Source organism: Pteropus medius, unplaced genomic scaffold (assembly GCF_902729225.1).
Source record: "Pteropus medius unplaced genomic scaffold, Ma_sr-lr_union100, whole genome shotgun sequence".
Lineage (NCBI taxonomy): Eukaryota > Metazoa > Chordata > Mammalia > Chiroptera > Pteropodidae > Pteropus > Pteropus medius.
In genome coordinates, this window is record NW_024351730.1 from 28196430 (window position 1) to 28220447 (window position 24018).

Genomic DNA, 24018 nt, shown 5'->3' on the forward strand with positions numbered 1-24018 from the left:
CCATGTGTTTGATTTCTTATCAATGAAGTATTGCTAGGTTTTATTCTAGGGTAAGAAAGCATATATTTTATAACATAAACTATTTTGTCTCCAAACCCTGCCATTATAGCTGAACCTGAGTCAAACAATTCATACTTTTCAGAGTCAGGCAGGCAAAAAGCCCAAAGTGACTATTGAATGAAATAAATGTCAACAATATTTAATCACATTTCTGAGAAGGCAAGAATAAAATTGTCTAAATTATCTCAATCTAATGGCTTTGTTCCAATATTGTCTTGGGTTTTATGAAACTGTTAAAGAGTATTGTTTAATAAATATTCTCTGTTAATTGGCCACCTGGTCAGGTCAGTTTGCTCCATTGTAAAAATCATTCTGTTCCCATATGACCTTCTTGTTGTGAAAGCATTAAATTTCCTTGAACATTTGTTTCATACATCTTCATGTTACTATTGGCAGCATTGCCAGAGTAAGTGATGGTAATAGTGAAAAATTCAGCATTATTTTAAAGAAGTAAAGTCATAAAGAATATAATCTCTTATCTTTTTACTTACAATCAGAGAAAAACAAACATAGATTAAAAATAATTCTATAATTTTAGGTCAAGTTTAGATAACAATTATGATATTGCAGTAATTAGAATTATAGAGTATTTGGGAGCTTTCACACATGAGTAAATAATGTTCCAAATGATTTTCAGCTCTCAGCTCACAATCTGAAGCCACACCCAAATAACATCTAAAATCTAAACTTATTGTGAATCCATATCCTAGTAAATAATAAATTTGTGAAATGAATTTCTCTGTGGAGTGTATTTTTCCTGATACTGCTTCTACCATTAAAAGAATTAGCTTGTAGACTCATTTTCCTTAAAATGTAACAAACCTATAAAAAAATCTAAGAATTAAATTATCTTATAGTGTATGCAAATAAGGTCAGGTAATTTCAGAATATTTAGAAAACTATATTAACACCCTAGATTACATGAACTGGACAAAAATAGAGTCCACTTTTTTCAAGTTCAATAAAAGTAGATAATAATAGATATATATTGGCTATTTACAATTAGTGTACATTTCAAATTTAGTACATTATTTCTGAGATGTTATTTAGTATAGAAACTTCCATAGAGCATATAAACAGAAAATCTAACTCCTAGCTATGTTATCTTTAGTTTGAAAAAGACTAGATTATATCTGAGTATTCATGATTCTATAACATTTAATTAACTTTATAAGATTAGTGACAATCATATCATTGTCTAATACCTTTGTATAGCTATTTTAGAGGGGATATATAAAGCTCTACTCATTTGGGCTAAATACCCCTAGAATGTAACATACCTGAGAGAAGCTGAGACTAATTATCACTTCAGCAGTGTCTAGGACAATCTCTGGATATAGTATAAGCACCAAGTTTATAAATGTTTAATTATAATATTGACTAATAGTATAGTATCAATGGCTATATTCATTTGAAATTATATAATGTTTATGTAAGCATTAGGTAAACAAAATCTAAAGTTTTGCTATAGTACCTGATCATTCTAAGGTTTTTGTTCAGAGCCATCATGTAGAGAAAACTGGAATTGGTTAGAAAGGTAAGGAGCAGAAGTCCTTGTCTATTTTCAACCAGGTTTCCCCTAAAGTGTGTAAAAATAAAAACAAGTATGCTCAAGTCCATTGTTATATAAATTTACTAGTTATGTTTTAAAGAATACTACGTTAATGTTCTGATATCAGATTAATACATGATAGCCCTACTAAATTTCAGAAGTCAAATCAGCAGCTGGGTAAACTTTACAAAATTTTCACTAAATGATACTTGCAATTTAAGTAAATTATACTTTCTATCTATAGCTAACAGGGCAATGGACATCATCCTTCAATACTACTGTTACTGGAACCGTCTAAATGAGATAAAGACACTAGCTTACCCTGTCCTTCCCTATGTCACAACCAGGACTCCAGGTTCTGAATAATTCTGATGAATAGCATGTATTAAGAAATTACATCCAAATTAGCTATTATATGGACATAATCATTATTTTTTATTTCAGCGGTGCCGCAGATTTTTATAGTATTATAAAGTTATAAAAATACCAGTTGGAATTATAATGAATGATCTATAAATTAATTGTATATTGTTTCTGACTTGGTTAAATCTGACTATCACTCACCTCTTTAGACTCAAGTCTTAACAACTGCCTGAAGCACAATGAACCCTTGTAATTTTCCCCAATAAGTGATGCTCTGTCCTGCCTCAGTGTCTTTCCATATGCTCAATCTGTAAAGATCAACTTATTGTGTTCTATCTGTATTCTGATTATACTTTTAGACTGGGCTCAGATATTGCGATTCTTAGGGACCAGTTCCTATTTTAATTCCTAACTTAACCTGAGTTAAGGGTCCCTCTTTGCTGCTGCCCTTTGGACTTAATGTTTTCCTCTGTCATCGGGGTTTGCACGGCTGTGTTCACTTGCCCCTTTCTCCTGCAATAAGCTTCTTGAAGGCAAAGAACTATTGCATCCACCATTATAGCGAATGTAATGAGCATAGTCTAAGTTCAGCCTACGAATAAAGATCTAGTTTCTGTGCTACATTTTAGATGTGAAATTGAATTCTGGAAACTGTTTTTTTCATAACCTTACCATAATATAGTAGAAATTAATGTAATGTCAGCAATAATTAAAGATTACTTCTCATTATGAGATACTGAGGTTCACAATACTTACCTTATTTAATTTCAGCCTAATATAGTTTAATGTATTAAAAATCACATATGAAATGTAGGCGATTACCATAATTTTTTAATAAAAAGTAGATAAAAGCTAATGCAACTACAGCTTTCACAGATTATTAACATTCCACATGTTTCAAATCTTAACCTATTACTTTAGATGTTAAAGGCCATTCTGTCCCTATAAAAGATTTACCAAAGACCTAAGAATTAGAGGGAAGTCTAATGCAGCTACATTGTAAATGCTCTTAATCTCATTCTCATGACTGTAAAACCCCAACTATTTTTAAAGCCCCCTATAAGAAAGTGTGAAAATAAAATGGATTCAATGTTTTAAAAATAAAAATTTCATTTCCATTTCACCAAACAGCAGTGTCTTACCTAGCCAATATTATGATAATAATTATCCTATAACCTTGATCATATTTTATTGAAAAATCAACAAACACAGATAATCTATAAACAACAACAACAACAATAACAAAAATAGGGAAATAGCTGAATTTAAATAAACCAAAGATAAATATATTTATTCTTATGAGTAAATATTTTTCAGAGTCCCATGGACAAATATGCAAATATAATTTTGCTAAGATCCTAGTTTACGATGCCATATGTTTCCTTCTTCTTTCCTTCCTTTATACTGCTTCCTTCTTTCTCCTTTACTTCTTTTCTTACCTTTCCTTCTTTCCCTTCCTTCTTTCTTTCTTTCTTTCTTTCCTTTCTTTTCTTTCTTTCTTTCTTTCTTTCTTTTTCTTTCTTTCTTTCTTTCTTTCTTTCTTCCTTCCTTCCTTCCTTCCTTCCTTCCTTCCTTCCTTCACTTCCTTCCTTCCTTCCTTCCTTCCTTCCTTCCCTTCCTTCCTTCCTTCCTTCCCTCCTTTCTTTCTCTCTCCTCTCTCTCTCTCTCTCCTCTCTCTCTCCTCTCTCTCTCTCCCTCTCTCTTCCTCTCCCTCTCTCTCTCTCTCTCTCTCTCTCTTTCCTTTAGAAGACAGTGGAAAGGAAATAGCCTACACAATCTGTTGACTGAACCAACAGGTTACACAGGTTACAGATTTTCTATGTTTGCTTAATCAAATTAAGTTACTTTTTAAGCCAAAGATAAAATTTCTTCTTTATCCCTAGATGCTACTCCTCATTCTACATTCCTTCATAATTAAATCCAAATTTTTCATCTTAACTTAGCAGTTCTCTGAGGCTCAGCCAATATCTTCTCTTGACTTCCCTCACTGTTCAACGTTCAGAGATTTGTTGGATTCCCCCATCTAATCTTCCTGCCCCCAGTCTGTTGTCTCTAGGAATTCTTACATACAGCACTTCGCACATAAAAAATAATCTTCCTCACCAGTAAAATATATTTTCTTGATTAACCTTCGAATGCTTCCACACCCCCATACTTTACAATCTACCTTGATTTTGATTATTAGAGTACTAATACAAAATAACATCCCTATTTTTCCCTATCACAAAATAGTATCCTTCTAGAAGCCTTGCTTCAATCATCTTGGTAACATCTTAAGCGCTTGGGCATAGCAAAATGAAAGGAATGAAAATTTACCTCACAATAACTAAAGCTAACCCCTTCATTAGTGTACCATCAAAACTTACTGCCTGCCTATCCCCAAAGACTTCTACCCACAATTACTTGACAACCAATCTATATTTCCACTATTAAGCATATCTTACATACTGTGCTGGGTGTCTTCCATTTTCTCTTTCAGATCTACTCTCCACTCCTCCCTACCCTTTTCTGTAGACTGTCCTTCATTGACTGTAGAGTGGTGAGAAATAAACATCCAACTCCCCAAAGCATTTGAAAGCATAAAGCTAAAATCAATGAAAAGGAGATAGATAGATAGATAGATAGATAGATAGATAGACAGATAGATAGATAGATAGATCATTTTCATGTAAAAAGGAAATACTTCCTGTATTTTGTTTTGTTTTTATTTGTGCTATATGTCACCATTATTTGCTTGCTATTAAACTAATTGAAATATTATTGTAAACAAATTTTATTTTTTAAATGTAGGTGACACTAGTGTCACAGGTCCCTTAAAAATTCTCTGCAAACTAAACTTAAAGTCAAGTTTAAACAGATACAACTTTCCACCTGTCACATTCAAGCAGCCTGTACTCATACTGATGTTATATACTGAAGAGTAACTAATCAACTTCTTGGAGATTTGTCCCAACAACCAAACAGTAATGGCAATGTTACAAATAACACTTCCCATTCATTTAAAGTTACTGTTGTTTCCAAAAATTATTTCACACATTTTATTACATTTTAAAAATAGGAAATATAGTTCAAACTTAAATTCTCCTCCTTGTAATGTATTCATTCTGTGCATTTTTAAAAATAATGATTTAGGAGAAAAAATAAAAAGCCATAGGCTTTCAGTCACATTGCAAGCATGGTGCCATTTATTTAGCCAACATCTGATGAGCACTTCCCATATGCCAAGGACTATGTCAAATGCTGACACTGCCACAGCAGTGAACAAGTATTTCTGTACTCTTGAAGCTTACAGAAGAGTGGGAAGACAGATAGATATTAAAGAAAGCAATTAAATTAAGTGTGACTATGATAAGGGTAGATAGGGTGCTATGGGAGAATTATCGTGAGATTTTAATCCAGTCTATAAGTCATAGCTAGGATAATCATATAATTTATAATCCAAATTGAATACTTTTCAGAGTGAGAGGGGGTGCCAATAATAAATATGGTTGGAACTATCTCAGGAAATCCAGGATGTAGGTCAACCTAGTCATACCTGATATTCAGCTTCCCCAACCCACAGAATTTATTAAATAAATTCACATTACCTTTTATGTCTCATTGTGCCTAAAACAATACTTTGCATACTATAGAATCTCAAGTATTCACATGTAAATTAAATATTCTAAAATCATAAATTCCTAAATAATTTATAAACTCTACAAAATCACTGCATCCTTTTCATGTGTTATGAATACATGAGATAGTATATAAATATTTGATTAGGTGATTACAATGAAAAATAAGAAAAAAATTTTTTCCTTTCCATCATATTTTTAGTCCTAACATTTTGGAGCAATTTATAAGATTTTATCATAGCTAATGTTATTTAGTGCATGCATGTAATTTTAAGGAACTCATACACAAAACAATGCATTATTGGGACAATACTGTACCAAAACATATTCTATTTGAGAGCTGGCATCCAGAGACTACACCTTTATCTGAACATACTTTGCACTTTCTTAGCGCTATGTCTTTGCTTTTAAATTGTACTTCACCCAGAGTGACTTTCACATTTTCTCTTTGCCTAAAAAACTTCTATTAATTTTTAAGCCTATTTCCACACTTTAAAAAATAAAATAAAACCTTGCCTTCTTTACTGCTTTGTGATTGCTTCTCTTTCTGAACACACACTATGGGAGCCAAATCGCATGGTGGAAAGGATGCTCTAAGGAATGGAGAGCCCTGGGCAGGAGCCTCTGCTCCATCACTTATGGCATAATTGGGGCAATTCTTTAACTGATCTGGGACTCATTTTTCTTATCTGTAATAGAGAGATTAAAACAACTAGAAGTGATATTAAGAATTATTGTTCTATGAGTGATGATAAATGTTAACTGGACTTACTGTGGTGATCATTTCACAATATACACATACATCGAATCATTATGTTTACACCTAAAATCAATATAATGGTTATGTCAATTATATCTCAATAAAAACATAACAAAAAAGAATTACTGTTAACTTTTTAGGTATGTTAATGTTATTGTGGTCATGCATTATAAATAACACTTAGCTCTTAGAGATGCTACTAAAATTTACAGATGAAATAATTACCTTTGTAATTTGTGGAGAAGGCAGGGAAAGGGTGACAAAGTGGTATAAATAAGGTATCAATTATTGTTGAACCTGCATTATGAGGTCCATAATATCATCCTATTTTTTATTATATTTGAATTTTCCCATAATGAAAAGATTTTTTTAAATGTCTTAATGTTCTTTACTACTCTAAATCTCTATAATTCTATGTTAAATAAATGTTGTGTATTCAATTACCAATCAGCTATATACCCCCTTGTGATACTTCTTGTCATTTTACTATTTTTTGCTAATACTTCATATGAGTATGCCCTATTTGTTTGATTATACTATGACTTTTCTTAGACAAAGGCCTAGCTTTGGTATATTTTAATTTCTTTTATTATAACTAGATAATAAATATTCAACTCCAAAAGACCAGATTCAAATATAATTTGAAGTGAGTTAAGGACAAAAAGTGAGACTTACACTTAAAAATAACCTAGACCTTTTGAGATTAATATAGATACATATCACTTGCAAATTACTATAAATGTTAAATTAAAACTTCTCTGGAAATATATGCAGCTAATGAGTAATTTATATTTTGTCTGAGAGAGGCAAGTTTTCTTCAAAAAAATTTTTGACTGCTTAGTGCATTTTAAAAATAAATTATGAAGTTATTCACTATATTGTGTGGGAAAAATCCATGAGCACTAGTAAGCTTATTTCTCTGAAAGATACAGAATTTAAATCTATTGCTGATATTTATATATAAACTTTGCACACAAAATATTTAGTCTGCCAGCATCTGCCACTACCACAGACAGATTCAGATCAGAAGGCCCATTTCCTTCCCATGAATTTTAATAGAATATATTCACAGCTGAGGATTGGCCAGCATTTCCAAGTGATGATGAATGAGAAGACAGATGGGCCCTTGGAATAACAGAAGGCCAAGTCTTCAAAGGTGACAGTAGCCTGCCTTCTCCAACAATATCAGTATACTCACTCTCGATCTATAACCAGGCAGGCGACATCATTTTCTTCAGCAATGATGTTAGCCGATCTGACATCTTCACTGCAGACAAAAACAGGAAAGTCAATTTTCTACAGTTAGACATTAAACATCCATTTTTATTAGGGAATCTGCTATTTTGTATGAAACACCATCACTTAAATCTTCCAAAAACTATGATTTTTTTTTAATATCATAATTTATACTCCACCCATTTCCCAAAAAAAGGATTTGAAATGTGTCCCAAAAAAGTTATATATACAAGAAATTCAGAGGAGAAGATAACTGCACTGGGAATAGAGAGGAATCGATGAATGCAACAGTGTATGGAAACTTTCTGCGCTTGTGTCTGCCAAAATAAAATAGCATTCCTCTGATCCAACGGGAATTGCTAATTAATACGCAGGCAGAATTGAAATTAACTGATTGAAGAAATTTATTGGAAAAACATTCAAGTAATTAACATATAATAAACCCAGAGTGTTTTTAGTGCCCTAACACCCAGTGAATTAAATAACATTAAATGTTTCCATTTCATAGAATCTAATATGTATATTTTCCATTAAAATCTCTGAAATCAGAGTATGTCTTATGACTAATGATGAATCATAGTATAATTAACAACACTGCCTTTCTTTCTCAGGGGTTCATAATATAGTGATGCATCTTATAACTGATATCTTAAATGCAATAAATTATGGCATATGATCTAACGATGGTAAATTTAATAACCTAATAAGAACCAATGGGTCAAGCATTGGCTATACTATTTCTTTAGAGACATTTATTTATATTAGTTTCCTCCCTCTATTAGTTATAAACTAAAGATGCTGAAAAAAAGGTACACCCATATGGTATCCAGTGTTCTGAGATTCATTTAACATAACCTGGAATAGCAAGCATATTGATAATGCTCCAAGCTACTTCATCAAAAGTGGCATCACACAAAGTATAATTCTGTCATCTTCCTTTAATGATGGGACAGAGAAAACCTTGATAGCCCATCTCTACATTCCAAAGAAGTTCCTCTATCCATATAGCTGGCATCCAGAGACATTCTGACATGAACTGCAGTCTTTTACAAGTTTACAGTGTCCTTGCTAGAGGACATCAGTGAAAACACTTCATCTTGATGAGCTTTTGGGTTGGGAGCTGAGTAGTTTATACTTAACTTGTATTTATGTACATATCTATATATCTATCTATATGTGTAGATAGATAGGTAGATAGATAGATAGATAGATATGATTGGGCCAACTATTTGATTTGTGAGTTCAAAAAAGAGAGGTGTGGCATCCTTTTCACTTATCAGTGTCATCGTTTTGACTAGAATATTTTCTAGAAACACTTTTAAGTATTAGATGTTTGTAAATACACACATTCTTTTTATAGTAACTGTGTGTCATGGATTTATTTTTGCATATAAAATTCTGAAAGAACTCAGGACTATTTAATGCCAAGTCATGGAAATACACAGAATATAAGAAATATTGAGTCACAATCAGTGGCCCTGAGAAGTGATAGCATAAAAGTACACAAAAATGTAAAAAAATTTGTATCCAACTCTCCTTTTCATTGATTTTAGCTTTATGCTTTCAAATGCTTTTGGGAGTTGGATGTTTATATTAAATATAAATTCCTATGTTTCTCATGAGAAAACACTGTAATTTGCTAGCTGCAACATACACCATAAATTATTTCATATCCAGCAAAACCAGACAGCATATTTCCTTTCAAGAGCTATTTTGACTCTATAGTGCATTTATAAAGTTCTCTGAACTTTCAAACTTTAGTTCTTTATTTTAGCTTGGAGGTATGAGAAGAATAATCTGTATATCTTAAGAACAAATACTTTGAAGTCTTGAATAATGACATTACATGATTCTATTACATGGATGTATTCTAGTCCGTCACAAATAAACAAAAAAGAAAAATTTCCCTATTATTGAAACATGTTTATTACCAGCCAGAAAATGAGAAAGAAAAATTCAATTTGTCTTTAAATTTCATTTTTAAATTATCTACATAAGAGCCATATAGTTAGATTTTATTATAAAAAATAAAAGCTTCATAATTTTTAAATAACAAAATTTGTCTTCAGATATTAATTTCTAAACACTTTTTCTTTGCTCTGTCCTTATGTAATCCTGACATACAAATCAACGGAACTGGGGCTTTCTAGACAAAAGTTAGGAGGAAGGTAGATAAAGAGAAAATCTACTCCTTTTTATAAGTATTTAATTTTACTTATTTTATGAAAAGAAAGCATTTAGTTATAATATAAATTGTAAGGGTTTCTTAACTAATTTCAAGTATTCATTTAAAAACACATAAGATTCCAAAAGAAGGTTTTGCTCAAAACTTTAACTTGATCTTTTATAAAGTTATTTACATTTACAAAAATGTATTTCTTCAGACTTGAGGTTGTTTTCTGAGTTTCAGGAAGTACAAAGTGCCTCCTGAGCTATTTGATTAACTTTTGAAAATATTTCTTCTGTAAGTTAGATCAACACTAAATAAATTTATACCTCAAAAGACCTAAGGTTCGGGTAGAAATTTCAGATATACTGTTTTAGATTGTTTCTAAAACTTGTAAAATTAGTTAATAAAAATTCTTAAGAAAATATAACTTTTGTCATGATGATTAAAAAGCACACAAAACATATAAAGTCATTATTTGATACTTTTAAAAGGGGGAAATGGGGCAACATTTCAAACTCTGGAAATATAAAAACTCATTCTTAAGAGAAAATTATAATTTCCATTTCTTTAATCTCTTTCTCTTACTCTTTTTTAAACTAAAAATTTTAAAAGAGCACCTTATTTTCACTAGCAAACTTAAGACTTTCCGATTTATTTCCTATGCAAAAAATAGTACTCTGAGATTCACTTTTTTCTTGCATAATAATGAAGTTTTTTAGAAGTCATTTTATAATTTTTAATTCCTGAACTTTGGCTGCCATTAATTTGGCAGCTCAATTTGACAAATGAGTAGTTGCACATACAAAAACAATCAAAGAATTATTTTAGTATGGTGTATAAAGTCATGGATTCACCTGATAAGAGCTTTTTCTCCAAAGTATTCTCCTTTCTGCAGTGTTTTTATCAGCTGTGGTTGATCGTGGCCCTCTGTACTCTGGGTGACTTTTACCTAAATTACATTGAACATTTAAAAAGAAAGAGAAGAAAAAAGGAAAATCTGAGCACATATCTCTTCAACCAGACCCTCCAGCTCTATACAAACTTGCCTGAGCAAATAAAAAAACAAGCCTGGATCGACTAAGAAATCCTGTGACTTAACCAATCAAATGACTCTACTTCTCTGAGAGGAAGATGCTCTGTTCGAACCCCACCTCCCAAACTAAAAAATTTTTATGTGAATCCAGTGACTTTTTCCTAGGGATATTTAAAGCAAATAATAATTGTCCTATAGGAAATCTGATTGTTTCAAAATGCCAAATAGTTGACAAATTAATCAGAACAGGGCTGAGTATCAGGAGTTCTGAATCTGGTGTTTACAAACTGTCTCACTGACTCCTATGTACCCTCTAAAACGGAATGAAAAACTGTGGATATGAAGAAGAGTCCACAAACTTTCACAGGTCATGGTGATCCACAGCCCAGGAAGGTTTAAGAACCTCCACAACAGAACCAAACAAAAACTTCAGTCTTCCTTGTTTGTGGCTAGAATTATTCCAATTCAACATGGTAACAAGGGTTCTTCATGCTGATTAGAAATTCTGATTCGCATTTATCGAAGACACGATGAATTTAAAAAAATTTTAAATTCAATTTGTTTATTAGCCAGAATTCTTTTAAAGCATGGGATCCAGGTTGAGGAGAAACGATAAAATTGGTTCTGAGTGATGAAGAGTTTCTGAGATTTAAAACTATTTTGTTAATTTATTTTTCCTTCACTGGGGGCCCAGTTCAAAGTTCAACCACCAACCAGTTTACAAAGGGACAGTACCTGACTCTCTGATGAGAAATATTTGCATGAAAGAGAGAACATTTGTAAAAATCTGACAGCTTACAGACACAGGTGCTCGAGATTTTACTCTTTTAAATTTGACAAATGGTGGGGTTTTTTGTTTGTTTGTTTTTTTGTGTCTGAGGACCATTGTTAAGAATTAACACAGGAACAACTGGCAACATGCTATCCAGTCAATATCTAGGTAAAGAAAAAGATCTATTATATATATTAGTATAAAGTTTTCATCAGCATCTAAATCAATTCGAGCTATTGTGTATGAAGTCCTGAGCCAAACTGTTCTATAGCTTGATGCCTAACCATTGCTGTCTACAATTACTGAGTTCATTCTCCACTATCTGCTGCTTGTCATACCTGTTGGATGGGAAAGTGTTCCAGCCCTGATCATGGACCCTCAGACTGACTGAAAACTACACACTTATAGCTAGAAATGATCTTAGAAATAATCCAGTCATTTTATACACAATGAAATGAGATCCAAAAAGGTCTCGTGACTTGCTAAGGTCACTAGGAAGTTATCGTCTCAGCTGGAATCGATCACCCCAAACCCAGTGTTCAGACCAAATCCCATCAGATCCTTCTGAGCAGAAGTTCCTTTACCCGTTCAATGCAGAGGACTTCTTACACTTCAATGCAGAACACAGTTGCATTTATGGAAAACTAATTTAGAAGGACTTTTTGATTTACTTTAAGTAATAATTAATATTTACCTTTCCTTTGGCTAAAATGAAAAAGGTACTTCCTTCCTCGCCCTCTCGTATAATATAATCTCCTTTATCATAGTATTCCTATTGGGATGAGAGAAAAAGAAAAGGTTAGGTCCAGTGAAGATGTACTAAAGATGATGACTCACATGAAATAGAACTCCTCGTGTCTTTAAAATGGTCATTTACACCTGTTTCTTTTATTTTTTGCTACTGTAACTGTAATCTTATAAGATACTGCAGTCATAAACTATGGAAAAGCAAGAAGATTTTTGCTTTATTACCTGCATTCATGTTTATCTTTCACAGAAAACAAAATCACTTGGAATACTGAATTTCAGGCATGGAGACTGAAGATATGAAGAGAAATGAGAGCAGAACAATAATCACTGATATACAGGCAGCTTTCACCTAAATCATCTAAAGATAAACTGTTTAATGATCTGCCTCAGCCTGAAACTAGGTCTAGAGTTTAGAAAAAGAACAAATTATTCTCTAATAAACTGAAAATATTATCCTCTATGGACATTGGGAATAGCAGCCTCAGTTTCTAATTTCTTGAAGAGCAAAGGTTGGGGAAATTCTACATACACAGTAACTAGCTTTTTCATATGAATTTTTTTCCCCAAAGATTTATCATTATAAAAGATTAATAGAATTTTTCACATGTAAATTTTGTTCTTCAGTGCAGGTTTATCCACACAAAATCCCAAACTGTCACTTATTTCTTTGTTTCCCTTACATATGTGTGTATAATGGAAGAATTCTTGGGTAGAAAAAATTCATCCAACCTGTCAGACCAAGAGAGCAATTCAGTCTCTTGGAAAACAAAAGATGCATTAAACTGTCCACTCCTGCTTTGCTTTAATGTGATTTTGTCTCAAAGTCACAGAACTCAAATGGATCTCTTAATCATTTATACAAGCAAAAATGGGCTTGTTCAATTTTTTTAAAAAGGCCTAATTAACAACATAAGAGCTGTCTTTTCTTTTTCTTTTAGATTTGAAAGTAAAATTTAAATGAAACTACCTTCATGTCTACTATATTTCAATATCTTTTTTGGTCACTTACTCTTAAAACCTATTTAAATTTATAGAATCAATATTACTCCTAATACTAATAACTATATCTTTTATTTACATAGCACTATGTACATTTTACAATACATTTCAACCTCTTATGGAAAGAAGCATATCTTAGGGCGAAAAATTACTTTGAAGCCAAACAGATACAGATTCAAATCCCAGTTCTCCAGCGAATTTCACTTCCATCAATCCATAAAGTTCAAATAAGAATATTCACCTTCAAAAATTTAGAGAAAAGAAGCACACTAGTTTTCTACTGCTGCTGAAAAAAATAATCACACTTACTGGCTTCAAACAACACCCATTTATTGTCTCTGTGAGTCAGAGGGTCCAGGCACAGTGTGGCTCAACTGGATTTCTCTGTATTGGGTCATTCAGGACTGAATTCAAAGTGTCGTCATGGCTGTGTTCCTTCCTGGAAGCTCCAGGGAAAAATCCACTTTCAAGTTTAATCAGGATGCTGGCAAAATTCAGTTCCTTGTGGCTGTAGGGTAAGGCCCCTACATGCTGGCTGGCTGCCGGGGGCTGCTCCTTAGCTCCCAGAGGCCTCTCTCTGTCCAGTCCTTGCACAGATGCCGCCTACATTTCAGAGCCAGCAACGACACATGGAATTCTCCTTCCACTTGAAATCCCTCTGACTTCCACTTCTGCTGCATCTCTCTGATGTTAGTCAGAGAAAATTCCCAGCTTTTTAAGGGTTCATAGAATTATATGTGGCTCACCTAGATAATCCAGAATAATCTTCCTCTTTTAAGGTCCAGAACCTTAATTATATCTGCAAAGTCCCTTCTGCCATGTAACATAACATTTCACACATTCCAGGGATCAGGGTCTAGATATTTTAGGGGAGTCCATTCTGTCTACCACAATAAGCCAATTAAAGACCACGTGTGTGTGCGTGTTTGGAAGCATTAAAAGCATCTGAATTATAGTAAATACTCAATGTTTGCCAAATTAAAGAGGATAATGGTTTGCTTAGCTGTTCTTTAAATCTTCTGGACCTCAGTTTACCTTTCCTGTAAAATTAAAATTATATTACCTACCACACCTAATGTTGCCTGAGGATGAGGTGAGACACTATATCTCCAGCATTTGGTGGCACGTTTGGTATGTACCAAGCACCCAGTGACTGTTAATTCCTGTGAAAGAGGCTGTGAGCTAGTCATCAGAGTCTTCCACAGTGAACTGCACTCCTCAGCCTTCCTGCTGTGGCCGCGTGCTTAATCTTTAGCTAAAAGAATCTGAGCAGAAGTGGTGTGTGCTTCCTCCATGCCAGGCCCATGAACCGTTTCGGGCATGTGTCTTCATACTTTTCCCCCAGCAGTAATGGCATGACCCTATCTTGGAATAGGGGCCATGATAAAAATGGCAGAGTCACCATCAGCTTGTGTTCTCTAAAGACTCTTTCAAACAGGGACTGTCCTCCTTGGACTGTTACATAAGCAAGTGACAAACTTCTGTTTTAGTTGGAAAACAATATTTCAAGTCTTTTGCATCACAGTTTGCTTACTCCAATTCTTATTCTTTCTCATTTTAGCTTTACCACAACATATAAGCTTGATTTTACAATTGAGATGACTATAACCCTGGGAGGTTAAGTGGGTGCCCACAATGCCACCACCCAGGTATCTTCTGTATGTAGCTAATGTTCAGTTCTCTTTACCGAAACTGCCAGTGTCATGTTAGATGTTCATGTTTCAGGCTGTTCTTCAGTCTCTCCCATTCCCATCTCAGTCTCTGTCCCCATTCCCCACATGGAGCACAGAAACGTGAAGAATTTCTGAAGTGCTATTTTTCAGTTATTATAAAGACATTTGGGTGTGTGCGGATGCACAGCTTTAATTCCTGTCGGTCAGATTATTTAAAAGGGATAAGCTTGAAAGGGAACACTGAGAAAGAGTTTTGTTGTTTCTTAAAGGGCAACCTTCCTAGTGGTATTTTTTCCAGGAGTGATTCTTTGTCACCCAAAACCATGGGAGAAAGATAAATAATACCTCCCAGTGTGTTGACAGTAACTTCATAGATCAGAAAAGGCTGTGGATGTAGGTCAGACCAAAAATATATAGTGGTAAGTCCTGGCTATGATGCTAGACGGCAGTATTTGTCAACTGGGGAGCGTAGCCAGTCTAGCCACAGTAGTTACCAAGACCAAAAAGAGAAATGCAAACTGTGTGGTTATTGTGCTGTGGTTACGTTGTAGAGGAGTTCCTTAGAGGACCAAGAAGCCATAGACCTTATCCTGTGGAGCAAATATTTTCAAGCGTTTTTCACTCTACAGTAAAAAATACATTTTATATGTACACCCAAATACGCACACATGAGCATGCACAAATACAGACATTTGTATAAAATTGAAACGTTTTTCCAAACAATGCTTATATTTACTATTTTAAAAATAGTAAGTATATTTTTTAAAAGTGTTCCTCTAATTTGGTTTCATGATCTACTAATGAATTGTGACCCACAGTCTGAAAAAGATGTTTCAAAAGAAGATGTCCAGAAACCTGGAGAGTAGCTACAGAGTGTATGGCAAAAGGGAAAAATAAGGAAATAATTCCAGGACAGACTGAGAGGTAGAAGTCAGAAGAAAACTATACAAACAGCAACAGCGGAAGATGGAAAGACTTTTTCACTGTAAAGAAAATGCTCATTCTAACAAGATGCTAGAGCCCCAGTGTCTGTAAATAGAATACATAAAACTAGAAGAAAAACCTAAGGGTTTTTTTTTTTTTTTTTGAAGGACAGAGACAAAGAAGCAAGCCTATGAATTCCTTAGAGTAATTAAGGTGTGGCTGGAAATCTTCATTACAAAGAAGTACTGATAATACACAATCAGTGTAGGGCGTACATGCACACACACATTCTGTGCATTATGTGACTTTGTACCCAAGTTGGTTACTTTAAAAACTATGTACAGTTATTTGGGTTGTTACCAGCAGTGTTTTGTTGGTCCAAGCACAATAGTTAAAATACCTTAGAAATTTAAAGCAAATACAACTTGATCAGTGGACTTTATCAACCATAATTTAGTACCTGATTACTAAATTACAAAGAACCAGAACCAGAACCTACAAAATGAAAACTGACAGAAATTCTTCTGATTTGGGTAAGTCAACTGAATAGAATTCTGTAATTAAAACATTAAAAGAGCCTGTAGAGATGTGGCCCACCACCTCTTATTTTGTAGATTAGAAAACACTAATGCCCACCATAATTTAATGATGGCTGCTATTGACAGAGGCTTGACCACAAACCCTAATCTCTGGACTTCAGACTAGTGAACTTTCTACAACTAGCTGCCCAGCCTTTAAATAACTGGACCATAAACTGTGGCAAAATCCACAATTATCTCAACTTTCTTATGGCTCTTCATGTAATCATTAAAATGAGAAAAACCCTCTGGCTTCTGCAAGTGTAATCAGGAACTAAAGAAATGCTAAACTTTTAAAAAATGATTAAAATAAAAAGAAAAATTCCTGAATGAAGAGGCAGACTATAGCAAACTCTAAATATGCATTTTCTGTTCATAACTTTAAACTAGTGTGTCTCAAACTTTAATAAGAGCAAGAATTGCACAGTTGAAATGTTTAAATGTGGATTTCTGGGTCCCTACTTCACCAGAGTTTCTGTGAAGTAGTAGCTGGCCATCTGCCTTTTAAGCAGCACTAACAGTGACCTGAGTAGGGCAAGGACATTCCACACTGCTCCGCCCCTACCCTACTTCCGCCACACCTCAGTTTTGTGTAAGATGGTGTGTCAGAGTTGCAGTGGGGAGGGTCACTAGGTTAAGTATCAAAGCTCAGTAACAAAGAGTTAGGGGACTTTTCCATCAACCACACAGTCCAATCCCATGTTTCCTGGATTGATCACCATGTGGGGAAGCAGAAACTCCTTCTGCTCTTGTCTTCCGTACAACACAACTGCCAGGTGCATATGTCACATTACCATTTTCATTGTCATTAAGAGCTACACTGCATTTGGAATTTTTATCATGCTTTACGATGTTCGATGTTCGATGTTCAATGTTCGTTAGTTAACTCTTAAAGCACACCAGTGAATGTGTTGGTACTATTTTCACTCTCCTTTTCCCTTCAGATCCCAAGAAGAGGTTTAAAGACAATATCTGCCTCTAGGACTGAATGTTCCAGAGATGAGCTAAAGCAAGAAATGTTATTCTAACACTACATAATTGGGGCCATTTGGTCTAGGAGTTCAACAGTCAGTCTTAACAAACACATCGGATCAACTGCTTGGTGACAGGAAGTTACAATTCCCCTTCCCCATCCCCACACAAAAATTGTAAAAACTCCCAAATCAATTCCTAAATAGCATGCCAGATTTAGCCTGTTTTTTCTCAAAGATTACGGAGCCAGTTTATGGGACAGCTGGTCCTGGAAGTCAGCGGGTGCTCTGTCATAACTCCAATGCAATAGCGATTGGCTGTTGTCAGGACCCTAGTGATGGGTCATTAGTCCAAGCTATGCTGGTAAATAATGTGCTTTTCTTAGCGCTAAATAGATCTCATTACTCCCTTGTTAATCACTTTCACATTTGAGAAGTTTCACACGTTACAGAGTCACATTTGTTTGCCAGGTATGAATAAAGAGCCCTTTATAAACTGCGCTGCTGTCTGCAAATTCTGAGATACAATAAAGCCTTTCTAGGGTGTTTTAAAAGATGAGACTTTCAAATTTGAATTGTGTGTTAATTAATACTGGATTTGAGCCCCCATCTATATATTCTGTAGCTGTTGCCTGCAGCTGCTATAAATAAGTCTAATTTACCATTTATTTTTAATGATACTAAATTTTAATATTTGCTGTCAGCATGGAATTCCCCTCTGGTGAATCTACTCTATTAGTATTATATTAAAAACAGATTTCTTCAGTTAACAAAAAATATAGGGCCTCTCCAGCTTTTTTAAAAAAAAACACACACACACTCAAAAATTAGGATGAATTATTAATTTGTAACATCTGTCATTGGGTTATATTACACTGGGAAAATCCCAAGAGATGCAGGGCAAGCAGTCCTCTTGAAAATGACTTCATATCTGAACACTCTGGGGACACAAGACCAGGCACTGTGTCATCATGGCCTGTCCTTGATAAACTGCTAGATGGGGTCCATGAATTGTAAATGGAAACATTACTGGTGTCACACTTAGGAATAAAATGGTTAGTGCTCCCTTCTCAACAGGTATTAGTTTACATTGTATATTGTGATTGACAGAGGAATGAATCTGTCTGTCAATATCAATCTTGTAGGGTTTATTTATTTATTTATTTAGTCTCCTCCTGAGAACAGCTTTATAAAGCTTAGAGTCTACATGGGACTTCTTTACTATGCCTTAAATTCCTTTAAGTTCCGGAAAAGCCGTTTTGGTTTCAATTAGGGAGAGGTTATTTGCTTTGGATTTTAATCTGTGAAATCTGAAGAGATTTTTATATAATACATATCATTAGAATCCAAAGAACATGTCCTAAATGCCTTATTCACAAAAAGACGTGACTAGTCTTGGACTATAACCAATCATCGAGGTGATGCCTAATATGAGATTTTTAATACATTCCAACATGCCATTTTCCCCTAGATATTAAAATAAGTAAAGTGCTTCTTAAGTGCAGGTTCTTTTATTATTATTATTTATTTTTATTTTTAAAAAATTTATTTATTTTACATATTTGACCCCTTTTATCCCATCTACCTCCCCCCTCCCTATAAACAATTAGAATTGTTTTTTTTTTCCTAGTGTCATTTCATGACATAGAGTTTTCAAGTATGGAGCATTTCATAACCTAATTCAGAAGCCTGTCACCAAAAGCTGCAATATACCATTTCTCTACTCCATTTCCCAATTATGTATCACTGAATCCTTTATACTATGAAAACTATAAGAGATTGTGGTGTTAACTGCAGAAAATCAAATGCTTCTTGAGTAAGGCAGATTAATTTTATGAAATATACTAAAAAGATTAAAATATGTAAATCAAATGTCACTTTACATATGCAAATCCAATTTCCTTTTATACATTTCATAAGAGTTGCCTAAAGCTGTCTCAGCCCCTTAATTCAGTGTGAATTGGCCTAACATTTTTCACTATAGAAAAAAACCTCCTTGTCTCAGTAGACTGGTGATGTACCATCTTTTCCTTTCTATTCATTTACAGTGCTAATAATGACTAGATTATACAATCTCTTGACGAAATATATTTTTTGCTTTAAAATTTCTTACCACTTCCAAGCAGTCAATGATCTTGGTTAATTTGTCTTCAGGTAAATTCTTCAGCAAGGATACACTTCAAAATTAAAAAGAAACATTTATTTCATTATCTTCCCAAATTAAACTATAAATACCTATACATTTAGTTTAAAATCTTTACGTTCATTTAAAAAACGCACTTTCATTTTTCCAAAGTAAACCTCCAAATGTATTACACATAAATAACTGAATTTCAAATACATTAAAATTATGTAAACACATATAATCTCAGACATTTATCATAGTCAAATAAAAATAAGATAGCATAAAGAGAAAAATCAAATTTTGTCTATTTAGGGGGAAAAAAAACATTACATTTCTTGTTCATTTTCAAAGTGAATCACTTCTAGAAATGTGTTTCTCTCCACATCTCAATATCTCTTTTATTAGCATGGGTGAAGAGCTCTGCTTCCAGAAGGGGGATAAGATTCTCACCTAACTCCTTATAATTAAGTAAAGACTGAATCCAGGGGGAAATATAGGAATTAGCATGGAAATGATCTTTGATTATTAGTTATACTATGCTGTCTTTTAAAAGTAATGACAGCCAGAGGCATGTAATAGAAATATCTTTACAAATAATAATACAGAGAAAATGAAATAGAATATTAAAAATTATTTTTTAAAAAAATCAGAAATTCCACTCAGTATGATTAACCAATTAATATGATTAAATTGTTCTATTCAAGAAATTTCTCCTCGACAATACCCACTTTTACTCAGGTCTGTTAATAAGATTTCTATAAGATAAATATGTCTTTCTTACCATCTAAAATTTAACACCTCTAAGGAAAAAATGATGCTATTCCAAATATTCATGAAATGGAAAGACATGGGATAGCACATGAGAACTCCAACTACACTGCTAACTTTCTGCTTCTTGGATTGAACAGTAACTTGATGTGCTCATCTTGTTATTATGTTTTATAAATTACACTATGTACTATGTGTCATTTATAGACATCAGATACTTCATAGTAAAAAGATATAAGTGGAAAAAGAAAGAGCTTACTGTGTATTATGAAACAAATAGAAATGTATTTCTCTGATATGTCTCCCCATTAATGAAAAAGTAAAAGAGTAACCAGAATTCATCATTGATTAACACATGCCTGTCATGAAAGTTCTACTTCTAGTCCACACTGGGATCTATGATGTCAGTGAAAATTCTCCCCTGTAAACTAATACCTTTGGGGATTGGTGAGGAAATTGATGTGAGGAAAAATCTTTTGTCTGTCTCCCCTCCATGAAGGCAGAGAGCAGGTTTATCATGTTCACCACTGAATCCACAATGTTTAGGGCTTGGCAAGAAGTAATTGTTGACTGAATGCATGAATGAGATAACAAAAGGAAGAAGAAAAGAAGGAAGAAATATGTACTAGTAAATTCTCTGAGCTCCTGCCACTAAGAGAACATACTAGACTCCAACGGAATGAACTGCTACACCTAGAGTTTCAGGTTTTATCTGACATTCAAATGCAACCCATGGGCACTGGTTTATTTATTTATCCTTTTTTTGCCCTTGCATAAGTGCAGTTCATTAGCTTTAAATGCTGACTTGTGTTGCTCAGTTGTTGGATTTTGAGATCCCCTATATTCACGTAGACCCTAAATTGCTAAAGCATTGGTTGGTATAAAGGTAAGGCACCTGCTTATCATTACTGCAGCTCTACCAGGAGTCATTGTTGACTCTGGGAGAGTAAATCAGAAAGATTCTCTATGAGAAACCTCAACACCTGCAATGTTCCACTGATCAACAATGCGTTCATTCAACATTTATTGTGTCCTCACTATATTCAAGGCCCTGTACAGCCCTAAAATCATTGGTTCTGCAGGCTAATTATGCAAGATAAAATTACTATACTTAAAAAGAACTTAGAATTTAATTTTGGAAACTGTGAGATTTTTTATTATTACTACTTGTCATAGGTAACACCTCATTACAGTATGTATTACAGTTTCAGAGACTGTCAAAACTCCCACAAAAGACACAGAGATAGTTTAAATATGAAACATACTTTCTAAGAAACATTTTTAATGTATAACTGACTTTTCCACTTATGTAGGTATTTGTTTCTCTATAATTTGATGTATCTAAATAGAGGTATAAAGCAGTTCACAACCAAGCGTGTTCCAAGGTTCCATGCCATCATGGCAAGCATAGTAACATTTTTGGCATGTTCATTTCCTATAAATATAATAACCTGGAAGACGGTGTAGCTAGGCAATGGTGTGGCTATTCTTTACCCAAGAAAAAGAACGTCTCAGGTAAAGCAAGTAAGGATAATAAAATAAATGAATGTTAATATTATTCTAAGTAAAGCATTATTAGAAAGATTATCTTTTGCTACCTTCTTCCAAAATATAGGGTATTTTTCAAAGTCAACTGAGCAACTCATGTGAATATTTTAGGATTTTTAGCACATTTTTCTACATTACATTCAACGACTCCATCAATATAATGCAAAATTAGCAAAAGAAATCAGTGAACAAGGCTAATGGGAATTAAATATAATTTTTTATATATAGTGGCATTTACTGCAAAGAAATACTTCTAGGTTTAATCGTGCAGAAAATTTCTAAGAGAAGCTATGATGAAATAATCTGATAAAACCAACATATCCACAATATGGCTACATCACCTTCTCTTTTATACAATGTATTATTCTTACCTTCTGAGAAAGTTTCTGTACTGTTCATCTCTAGCTTGAGCTGTCCTTCTCATTATATTCTGGAATACCTCTCGATCTAGTGCCCAAGTTTTAGCACTGGTAATAGCTTTAGGAAAAAAATCAAGAAAATAATAAAATATTATTTAGCTCTATATTAAGAAAACATAGAAAAATGTTAATCAATAAATTTTTATGTTCTCAAAAATAGTAGTTCTTGGAAAAATGCATTATTAAAAATGCAAATAAAAAGCAGCAGTGATATAAATAGTAGATAATTTTATAAAATCATTTTTGGCTTTGATATGAACCATGGTTTGGAATTGAGTAGCAAAAGATTTCCTTTCTAATTATGTTTTCCTTAGGATGATATTAAAGTTAGTTTGCAATTCCCAATTATGCAGGATATGTTTCAGACTTGTGCTGTGACACAAGAGAAAGCCAGTCAGCCTGTTGTTAATCTAGAGAATGAAGAATTTATAAGCAGATAATTGAAAGTTAAAGATCTCTGGGTGTATGAGTATGTTTTTGTGTCTTTTTATGTTTTTTAGACTGTTGGTAAAGAGAGCCAATACAGTTTAAGGATCTCTGCGTGAATCAGTCATCGTGACATTCTTCTTAAAAATACAGATACCCGGGGCCCATTGCCAGAGATTCTGATTCAGGTTTAGTGTGAGACCCTGAATCTGCATTTCTATCAAATACTGCAGCAGTGCTGAGACCTGTCACCCAGTCCCAAACCCTGAGAAACACCACATCTAAGTAACTCAGAAGAAAACTCAAGATTGAATAAAGTCAAAACTTAAGAAGAAACTTTTAAACTAATCTCAAAAGTCATTCATGAAAACTCTCATTAATCAATTACCTCATACCCCTTTTGACATTTATACATTTTCATTGGTTTAATTAATTTTTTTGGTTTATAACATGGCCAGAATCTCATAGAGAATGGAAAGCAAACATTCTGGATGAGCAAGTGGTAGACATCTACACAGTAAAAAAGGGAAATAGCAATTAAAGCAAATATTGAAATCATTTAGTTTAAAGCCATGTTCATACTTTATATACAGGTATCCAATGAAAAAGTTCTTTAAGACTTGACTTACTTTGGCAAGTGCTTCAATATAAATCCTTTTATAAGCATAGCATTTCTATTAATAAGAGTATATGGGTCACAATGGGAGACAAAATAGACTGAATCAGGATGCAATAGTGACTCTACTAGATTATCTTTAACATCGTATAACAATTTAAAAATACAGCATTTCATCTCCTGTTACCTTTCACAGAGGCGGTCCTTGTACAGTTGTATAAAATGGCTAGTTCCCCAAACGTGGTCCACATAGGGATGGATGATAGCAATTTCTCCCCTTGGAATACCTCTAATCGGCCCTCTATCAAGTAGAATTAAAAATAATAATAATCAAAATCTTCCTGAATTCCATAAATTAAAAAAAAAAATCAGAAATTACACAAAGCATACAGTTAAGGTATCTTATGATTCTCATTATAATAAAGTGTTTAAGAATGCAGACTAAAACCAGTTCTGCCACTTTTAGCTGGTTTGTCTTGAGAGAGTTACCCTCTCTGCTTGAGGTTCCTTGTCAATAATGGGGATAATAATAATATTTACTTCACGTGTTTGTTGTGCAATATAAAGAAATTAATATTAGTAGCGAACTTAAAACAATGGCTCGCACATAGTAAATGCCATTAAGTGTTAGCTATTGTTAATATTATCACTGTTACAA

General features: G+C 33.5%; 1 protein-coding gene and 1 long non-coding RNA gene across 2 annotated transcripts in view; one reads left to right on the forward strand and one right to left on the reverse strand.

The window, feature by feature from the left end:
• LOC120588264 (uncharacterized) overlaps positions 1–13108 on the forward strand; it is a 75968-nt gene extending 62860 nt beyond the window's left edge. Inside the window, exon 2 of the long non-coding RNA XR_005649204.1 lies at positions 12561–13108. This is a non-coding gene — a long non-coding RNA (uncharacterized LOC120588264). The remainder of the gene's footprint in view (positions 1–12560) is intronic.
• Positions 1–24018, reverse strand: part of PRKG2 (protein kinase cGMP-dependent 2) — a 96426-nt gene that overhangs the window by 38902 nt on the left and 33506 nt on the right. Inside the window, exons 4-9 of the mRNA XM_039845557.1 lie at positions 23548–23661; positions 22271–22376; positions 19572–19635; positions 12258–12335; positions 10613–10707; positions 7551–7619 (exon numbers count right to left, since the gene is read on the reverse strand). Coding sequence (XP_039701491.1) covers positions 7551–7619; positions 10613–10707; positions 12258–12335; positions 19572–19635; positions 22271–22376; positions 23548–23661 — 526 coding nt within the window. The remainder of the gene's footprint in view (positions 1–7550; positions 7620–10612; positions 10708–12257; positions 12336–19571; positions 19636–22270; positions 22377–23547; positions 23662–24018) is intronic.